The sequence below is a fragment of the Melanerpes formicivorus genome, unplaced genomic scaffold, assembly GCF_026170545.1.
Source record: "Melanerpes formicivorus ecotype bairdi unplaced genomic scaffold, bMelFor1.0.p_v2 SCAF_23, whole genome shotgun sequence".
Taxonomy (NCBI): domain Eukaryota; kingdom Metazoa; phylum Chordata; class Aves; order Piciformes; family Picidae; genus Melanerpes; species Melanerpes formicivorus.
This window is the reverse complement of record NW_027142375.1, coordinates 1,128,289-1,137,631: the sequence shown is the minus strand read 5'-3', so window position 1 is coordinate 1,137,631 and position 9,343 is coordinate 1,128,289. Positions and strand designations below refer to the sequence as shown.

Sequence of the window (9,343 nt, the reverse complement as noted above, 5' to 3'; positions counted from 1 at the left end):
CCGTTCACCGCGTGGGCTCGGCCAAGCTTCCTGCAGCTGGACCAGGGCCCTCCTTGCGCCCGTCGAACCCCTCAGGCTGTGCAAAAGCGGCCGGAGGGAGGCCTGCCACCCGCTGGGGCCACCTTTGCCATGTCCAGCGGAGGAAGGCAGGGCCGGGCCCGGGCCCTGAGGCGGCTCCCGCGAACAAACAGCGCAGGGCTAGCCGAGACGCGAGGTCTGCAGGAGGAGCCAGCCTCGGCTGCCGCCCCGCAGAGATGTCCAGCCCCGGGGTGATGTCCAGCCCCGGCGTGTTCCCCGGCGCGGGGTCGTGTCGCCCTTCCGTGCCGGCTTTCCTCATCGAACCCCCGGGCGTCCCAGGGCGTCACATCGTAACAGGGACCTGCCGAGGCAGCCGACGGCTGTGCCGGGGATCACCTCGAGGTCCTCCGGCGGGAGAGGAGGTGGACATGCAAATTCTATTCATCACCGTGATGCGCAGTGGTGACAGTCATTGTATTTTCGGCCACTGAAAACACCAAGTAATTCGATAGGCGATCCCTCGGTAGGCTGTGGAAACCGGCGGCACCGAGCCAAATGTGCCCCGGGTGAGGTCGGTAGGCATGCTGGCCAATACTGCCCCTTCAGAAGCGGGTCCGGGCAGAGCCGCGGCAGCCCCCAGGCGCATCGCGGGACGGGAGGGCTGCTCCCCACGCCCGGGCTGGGGGAGGCTCGCCCTAGCCACAGTACTTTTCTCCGTTGGGTGGACAGGGAGAGATCGACAGCAAAGACTTCGGGGAGATGAGTCAAACGCCTCGCAAATGCAACACTTGCTGCTGAACGCCGCTGTGCCGACCCCGCAGGAGGGCTCCCCGTCGGGGGGGCTGGGGGAGGCGGAAATAAATCCCCAACAAGCAGTTTGGAAAATTGAAGGGGGGTGGTTGCGAGGGATGTCGTGCTGTCGGTGCCCAGCCCCGAGCTCAGGATTTCGTTTTCTCTCACAGCAGGAGTTGATGACATCACGAAGTACCCCTTCTTTGTGTGTCAGTGATGTCACCAAGTGCAGCGTGGGGGACAATGGAATCCTGAACTCCAGGCGAGGGCGAGTGGGAAGCGGCTGCTCCTGCTTCTGGTTCAGGGCTAAGCCGAGGCAGGGAAGACACAGCTGCTGCTTTAGGGCTGAAACAGGTGAGAGACGTGAAAGCTGCCAGGGATTCCTTTTGGGTTACTAGAGGGAAGCAGTTTGGGATGGGCTTTTTTCCTTATCCCCCCCTGCGCCCCCCTTCCTCTCTCCTCCTTCCTCTCTCCTCCTTTCCCCCCTCCTCCTTTCCACACACCCCCCCACACCCCCCCTTTTTTTTTCTTTCCAGCTGAGACAGGTGAGAAGTTGCTGCTGCTACCGGAGGGACAAAGCAGGAGAGGCAAGGGAAAAGTTCTGGGGTCGAAACAATTGTAGGAATAGGAGGAAAGCAAGCAGCCCCCTCCGCGAAGCCGAATAATCTCCTCTCAGCGTTAAAAAAGCAGCCCCGGAGCTTGCCCCCTCTTCCCAGCCACCTGCTCCCACCGCGTCCCCGCGGGGCTCCTGCACGGCGGCAGAAGCGGAGCCAGGGAAGGTGTTTAGCCCTCCCCGCTTGACACCCCTGCAGATTACTTTCCAGAGGGTCTTCATTACGAACTCGCATCCCCCCTCCGCCGAGCGCCCCTTCCTTTCTCCCCCAGCCCCGGCCGGAGCGCGTTGGGAGAGACACAGACAGGACACGGGGCACGGTGGCTGCCAGCCCCCCCCGGCCCCGCCGCCCCGGCCCCGGCCCCGCAGTCCCCCGGCCCCGCTCGGCGGTGGGGGAGGCAGCCAGGGAAGCCATTGCCTGTTTAATAGTTGCTGTTGCAGCACTTCCGCTTCTCTCCCAGCGAGAGAGACACGAGTGGCCAGGCCCAGCCGCACCGAGGAGGAGCAGCCAGACACAAAGGGAGAGGTACGGGCACGGGGCACCCCCCGCCGCCCTCCCCGCCGGTGCCGGGGGCAGGGGCGAGGGGCAGGGCCGGCCGCGGCCGGGCGGTGGGGCGGGAGGCGGCAGGGGCGCGGGGCCCGGGGGATGGCGCCCGGGGCTGTCAGGTAGCGCTGTGCCCCCCCGGCCGCTCGCCGCCCGGCCCTGCGGGCCCGCGGCCAGGGCACCGCTGCGGGCGCCCCGCTCCCGTCCTTCCGCCGGCAGAGGGGCGGCAGGGGGGCCGGCCCGGCGGGGCCACGGGGGCTCCCCGCGGGCCCGTGGCCATCGGGGGGAGGCGGCCGTGTGCCGGCCCCCGGCCCGCGCCTGCTCCGCCGCCGCCTCCGGCCCCGGGCCGGCTGCTGCCCCCCGGCGCCCCCCCTAACTCTCGCGGGGTGCCCTGCTGGCGCCCCCAGCCTTCCCGACGGCTTCTTGCCGCTCTCGGCTGCGGACCCTCCGTGCGCGTCCTCCCTCCCTGCACTCCCGAGGTGCCCGCATGAAACCGGGCTGCTTCCCCCCGCACCTCTCTGCCCGCTCCCTGTCACCGGCCTCCCTAGGCCCTCTGCTCTCGCCTCCCGCAGGCCCTGGCGCTCTGCTCCTCTCTCCTCGCACCCCAGCACAGACCCTCTGTGCCTGCCTTCCCCCCCTGCTGCCATGCCCCTCGGTGCAGTGGGCCCCGGCGGGTGCCCTAACTGCAATTGCACTCCCTGCTTAGCCCTTCCCCTCATGCCCCCCTCTCTGCTCTCAACACCCGCTCCAGCGGGCAGGTCACAGATCCTCCCTCGGGGGTCTCCCCGGCGATGCCCCGCTCCCATCTCGGTGCAGGCGATGGTCACCCCCAGCCCCGTCCCCCCTCGCCCCCTCACGTGCCTCTGCGGGGCCCGAGGCACCCGAGCTGTTCCATTTTTATCTCCTGCACCCCTCGGCTGGATAGTGGTGGGTGGTGATGGCTCCTCTTGTGTGTACAGTTTGGGGGAGTTTAGAAGAAATTGCTTTGAGCTCGTTCCAGTGTCGTCTTTCATTTCGCACTTGCTTTCTGAGGGGAAGCTTTAGAAGTCCATTTCCCCCTCCTCATCTGTGTTACCAAGTGCAGGGGAGGCTGCTGCTCCTCCAGCTTCGGCTGCTGGGCCTAAAATGGAGAGGGAGACCTGAGCACCTTTTGAAAGGAGCATGACCCGAACACAGAGTGAGATTGTCAGCAGCCTTTTTCTCTCTCTTTCTCTCTCTCTGTGTCTTCACTGTTTGTTCTCCACACCCCATGGTGTCTCCTTTCCAGGTTGGGGTGTGTGGTGGGGGGGGTCGCTATGTCGGATGACGATTCGAGGGCCAGCACCAGCTCCTCCTCATCTTCATCCTCCAACCAACAGACAGAGAAAGAGACAAGCACGCCTAAGAAGAAGGAAAGCAAAGTCAGCATGAGTAAAAACTCTAAGTTGCTGTCTACTAGTGCCAAGAGGTGAGTTGCAGTCCATTTGCTTACTGATTTGTTGCATTTTCTCTCCTTCCTCGTTTTATTTTGGTCCCTCACTGCTCTCATTCCTCATCTCGCTCTCATTCCTCATCTCTCCTATGCTGAACCTTTCCACACAAGGCTGCCATTAGCTTACTGTTTTTGTTTCTTGGTGGAGTGTCTGCCCAATGTCACTGCTCTCTGGTCTCTCTCCCTGCTGCTTCCTCTGTCCCACCCAAACATTTTGCTGTCATTTCTTCCTCTGGGCTGTTGTTCTGTCCCTCGGTTGCTTCTGCTGTGTTTTCCTTTTTCTTACAGGCATCACTTGCAGGGGTGGTGTAGGGTTAGTGTGTAGGACCTTAATTTCTTCTTTGTTACTGGAAGCTCTGTGGTCCTGAGGAAGGCTTTGTATCTCAGTGTCAGTTTCCCTCTCTGTAAGTTGGGACTGATCTAGAGTGGCTTTTCTTCCAGGTCTGCTTCTGGGATTGAGTAATATTTGTGAAGAGTCTGGGGCTTGCCTGCACTGCCAGTGCAAGGGATGTGATATAGCCCCAGATCTTCTTCACCAAACGTGTTACTGGTTTTCTGTCTGCTTGTCACTTACATTAAGTTCTCTGTGTATGGTTGGATGTTGAGTAGAATAAATAACCCACAGCAGGTTCACTTTTGGAGCTTCTCCTCTAAACCAGCCTTTTCTCAGAGCTCGGGTTGGAGGGCAGGTTTTTTGAGGCTCAGATACTTTTTATTCCAGGTTAGTGTCTCCATGAGGGAGAGAGAGCTCCATAGAACAGGAATTCCAGAAGAGCTGCATGTGGTTTTGGGGTTTGTTTTTTTTAGACACTCTTTGAGCAAACAAAAGCCCAACCCAAAGCCCAACAGTTACATTTCTTATTTATTCTGTGTTTCACCTCGATTCAGCACCATCCTGCTCCAGACAGCTGAGCTGACAAATGGAAGTTTTCCAGCACACTTGCAGTCCTTCAGTAAGAATAGTAAGCAGCACAGAGAGGCTGCCTCTGTAGGTGTCACAGAAATGGCTGGGGGTTTGTGCACATGCCCTGCTGTCTCAACTGCCTTCTCTGTGACTCTGTAGAACTTAGGCAGCTTGGTTATTCCAGGTCTCCATTCAGCAGGTTTCCATGGCAAACTGATGTAGATAGTGGCAAGTGGGGTATATGTGTTGTAACTGTTTGAGAAAGGAGATTGTAAACTGCCTAATATGAAAAGGCTGTGGTGTGACAAGTGGAAGAGAGGCAAAGGATGCTGGCAGAGCTTAAAGGGGAAGGGAAGAAGGCTGAGTGCTGGGTGGGGAAGTGTGGAGGGGAAGACAGTAATGGGACTCCAGGGAAGGGGATGATAGCTGGGTGGGCATTTTGTGGCAAAGGCAGTGTAAGCCCAGAATAATCTGGGCAGGGAGGAGAGGGTGTTGTCTGGACATGGTGAAGCAAACAAGCATCTGGAATCTGAAGGAGGGAAAGTGGGAATGTGTGGCTCGAGGCTGGAGAGGAGGGAAAACTGAAGGTCAGAGGAGTGTGCAGGGGCCGTGGAAAGGGACATTCACCTTCCTTTAAGCATCCTTGGGAGCTGCACAGTTACTCACTTCCTTGGAGCTGGTGTTTTTCCTTAGGATGGTGATGGGAAGCTGGGGGAAGATGGTGGTAGACAATTTGGCAATGGCTGTTTCTCTCAATCCAGCAAGACAAAATTCCTTTTCAGACAGTGGTTTCCTCTTAGCACTTGGTGCATCACGTTTGCAGAGGGGTTCCCTCATTCACAGTCTGGTTGGCAAAGCAAAGCAGGCAGTCTTCTCCACTGTCCCTGTGTGGTTGGCATCTTCATGGGAGCATGTGACAGGGCACCTCTTTGGGGTCAATGCCCAGAGCCTGCCTGCTTTGCTGCCCCTTTGTCCTAGGACACCTGTCCTGCTCGGTGTGTTTGGAGCGGTGGGAGGCTGCCCTCAGGGTGCCCCTCTGGTGCGTGCTGTTGCAAACTTGTAGCGGCTGGACGTGCAAGGCGTGTGTGTTAACTGCTGTCCCACACGGTGACTCTCTGCCTTCTTGCTTTGTTGCTGCAGGATTCAGAAGGAATTGGCTGACATCACCTTAGACCCACCTCCCAACTGCAGGTTGGTGTTGTTTCCTTACCTGAGGAGGGTGGGTGAAGCGGGGCACGCTGAAATGGACCTGTGTGGTGTAACTGTCCTCAGAGGCTCTGGGCACAGCTGAGGAATGGCTGCTTAGGTAGCCAACAATACCTCTGTGAATGCTTGGATGCCATTAAATACTTTCCATGTGGGGGGACCCCTAGAGATTGTGTTTTGGTACGAGTTTTCTGTTTGTGTTTAGGGGTTGTTTGTTTTTCTTTCTCTCAACAGCTGCAGTTGGATTTGTAGTACTGCTTTCTGTCTATGTTTCTGAAACTGGCTTATACGGAAATGTGTGAAAACTTTCTCATCTTGGTCAGTTGGTTGTTTTTCTGGTTGATAAATCTAATGCCTGCCTGCACCAATCTTACCTAAATAAGAGTCCTGCCAAGGAAACAAAGAATAGTAGAATGCTACAAGCTTCTTAGCTCAGAATTCTGTCTAGACAGTAACTTCCAGTGGAAAAAGAGACACAAACTCATCACTCAGTGAGTGCCCTACAGGAGCACACCTTAGCTGATGAAATAAAAAGCAGGAGTTTTCTGTTGCTCTTCCTAGAGCAGTTTTTTCTTTAAGTGTGCTTCAGAAACTTGTATAATTGTTTTGAAACATCTAGCAAGCCGATTTGGTTGGTTGTGTCTTTGCATTTGGAGAGGAGACAGTAGTGGTGTAGCATCTCTGCTTGTGCTTGCTCATTTGAGAGGAAGGTAGCTTTCAGCATGGTCTGTTCACTGTAGTTGCCAAAGCACAGCTCTCTTTCTAGCCTCTTGCTGTGGCTGAGGTTTGAGGCCTTTTGCTGATAATAATAGCTGAAATCAGAGAAAATTCTGTTCATAACTAACTGTTTCAGGTGGTTGTCTCAGAGTTGAGTTGCCACCCACAAATACACTGGAACCTTGTTATTGCCATTTGTTTCGCTGCTGTTAGTCTGCAGGAAGGCATTTTCACAAGACTTAGCCTGACAGGGCCAGAGCCACTTGTTTAATACCAGTCCCAAGGACCATGAATAATGAAAGGAGGGATGGGTGAGGTGTGTGAGTAGAGGTCACTAAGATTTTGAGCTGTTTGGGTGTCAACCAATGAACTCTGAAACCTTTAGCTGTGACAATATTGGTTTAGTGACTACTAACGGTAGAATCCTCAAGGCTGGAAAAGATTTCTAAGGTTGTCAAGTCCAACCATCAGCCCAACATTAACATGACCACTAAAGCATGTCCCAAAGTGCTTCCAGCAGTTGGGCTGAAGGTGTCTGTGTTGTCTGTGTCAGGATGAAGTCCACATGCTTTCCTCTCCTCCTCCCACCACCCTCTGACGTTCATGGGAAAGAAACACAGCAGCCCACCTCAGCAAAGCTTTGTGGCTTGTTCTTTAGGTGACTGAGTCTAGATGATCAAGGTGGTGGGACTGCTGTCTGACCTTCACAGATCTGTCCAAAGGTTGTGATAGTACACAAGTATGTAAGATGGCAGATTTCATCTGAACTGTTGTTTAAGTGATTCCAGAACCCCAGTTTGTCCTGGTTTCAACTGACATCATTCCTCATTCCCAGGCAGGGGTGAGCTAGCAGCCTGCCTGTCCAAATAGAATATGCTTTGGGGTTTTTTAATTATTATTTGTAATGACATAGACTACTGGGGATGATGCACCTCAGGCCCATGCAGTAAACTTGTGTTGCTTCAACACTTCTAAATGCTTCTAATGATAAAGATGAGTTCCCAGGACAAGTGGTAAGGCTCAGCCCTTGCCCATAACACAGTTGTGAGTATTCTGCATTCCTTCTGGCCTGCAAATGAGTGTCAGTGAAGGCTGGCAACTCATGAAATTGCTGTAATTGTTACTGCCTGCTAACATGCTGATAGGTAGGAAAACCTGAGTGGAGGGGTGGAGTGGTTTGTGTGTGTGTGACCAAAAAGGCTCTGACGCCGCTCGCCTTGGTGTGAAGCCATCCCATGTCTTGTGCTGAGAGCAAAGGAGAGCAGCTCTGCTTCTGGCCAGCGAGGTGCCAGCTGCAGAGTCAAGCACTGGCAGTTTGCTTCTGGAGCAGCTGGTTATAAAAGGGTGGGTGCTGACTGCCACATCAGCCACAGGAGTTTCAGCTGTCCCTCCCAGGAGGAGAGTTCTCCTCGTGCAGCAGCAGAACTGGAAGTGGTGAATTGTGAGTGTGAGGAGGTGCAGCCAGTGAGCGCCCCTGGGTGCTGCCTAAGGTGCCCTTTGCTTAGGGGAAGCCTGCTGACACTCGCTGCCTTCCCTTCTTTCCTGGGCTTTTGTTTCCTCTCTGTGAGCATTATTAGCATGCTGTGAGGGAGGCATCAGATACATTGCTCCAGATCATACTTTCCATTTCCTGCCTTTGTTTCTTTGCTTATCCTCACCTTTCGTCTGACCTCCAGCCCCTCATCTCTCTGGAGCCTTTTTGCCTATGCAGACTCTTGCCAGGTGTCACTGGACGGCAAGGCAGACCTCCCCTTTTAGCCAACTCTCTCTTCTGCAAGACTAAGCTCAAAACTTACACATTGAGGAAGCTGGGTGCTGCCTGTTCTGCTGTCAGAATGCTGAACTCCCAGAAGCTGCATTTGAAAATGGCATCTGAACCCGTATCATGTTCTGCTGGCAATACCATGTGCTGCTTTTCTTGTGGACATTTATTCCTACACCCCTCACCACCAGCTTTGCATTCCCCCCCTGTTCTGTTCTCTGGTGTGCTCAGTGTTTAATAGCTCACTGTGCTTCAGTTCTTTGGCCTCCTTGCTAAGTGCTGTTCTTCTTCCAGTCTTATTACAGTAATGGGAGTTCATGGTATTTAACACATCCCAGAGCATCTCCGCACACTGCTTGGGTTTGGGTTTTCAGTAAGAACTATTTCATGTTTCTTCTCATAAAATGCCACATGTAAGGTGCAACTACAAATAATGAAAGCCATTTGAGATTTTGAACAAAATACCTTAAAACCAAATGAGCTTGATTGGTGTTGTAGCTTGCAGTGACCCTCTTGTCTTGTGTGTAACCAGCAGATCATCTAGTTAAAAACATGACATAACTACCAATGCCCCCTGAGCACACTCAGCACCCTGTGAGTGAGCAGCTGTGGAGGCTTTGTACGTGTGGGTGATACAAAGGCAAGTTTATCCCAGAATTTCCTCTCCCCTCACTTGTGTCCTTGCTTCTTGCCTTCCACAGCTTGCCTGTATCCCTCAAATGCTTACCTGTGCTTATCTGTCACTGACTGCTTCATCACCTCTTGTGGTCCCCTTGCTCCTCCCTGGCTCCCTTCCCAGGCTGTGAGTTTGGTTTTACAGGAGCTAGCACAGTTGTTGTGCAGAGTATGTGCATGGCAGTACAGCCTTTGTTTGGCTTGTATTCTGAAACCAGATTCTTTTGGACCTGAAGATGTTTTCTAAAAATAGGTATATTGGCTACATGTCAGCAGTTAATGGGCTGCTGGTGGCGGCAAGGCTGTCCTCAGAAGTGTTGTAGGGTACTGTGTGCATGACCCAGGGCTACTTCCAAAAGCTTCTTATTCCTCTTCACTGTTTTCAGCAGGCTGCTGCTCAGAGGTTTTGCACTTCTGCTGTCCCCAGGATGATTTGATTTCTGCTATTAGTACTGAGTTATGAAAGCCAAATGTGGGTTTCACATTTGAAAGGTGGTTAGTGGTTAATAGGAGTTGCATAACAACTACTTGGATCTAGTCTTTTCAGTCTTTTGAGAGAGTACCTGGGGATTTTACAGAATCATAGAATGGGTAGCCTTGGAAGGGACCTCAAGGACCAGCCAGTTGTAACCTCCTTACCA

General features: G+C 54.1%; 1 protein-coding gene across 1 annotated transcript in view; it reads left to right on the top strand.

Annotated features, from left to right (window-relative positions):
• Positions 1 to 989: 989 nt before the first annotated feature.
• The window catches only part of UBE2E1 (ubiquitin conjugating enzyme E2 E1), a 50,242-nt gene continuing 41,888 nt past the window's right edge, over positions 990 to 9,343 (top strand). The window contains 5 exon segments of the mRNA XM_068152297.1: positions 990 to 1,123; positions 1,125 to 1,164; positions 3,235 to 3,249; positions 3,251 to 3,414; positions 5,483 to 5,533. Of these exon segments, the coding sequence (XP_068008398.1) occupies positions 990 to 1,123; positions 1,125 to 1,164; positions 3,235 to 3,249; positions 3,251 to 3,414; positions 5,483 to 5,533 (404 nt within the window).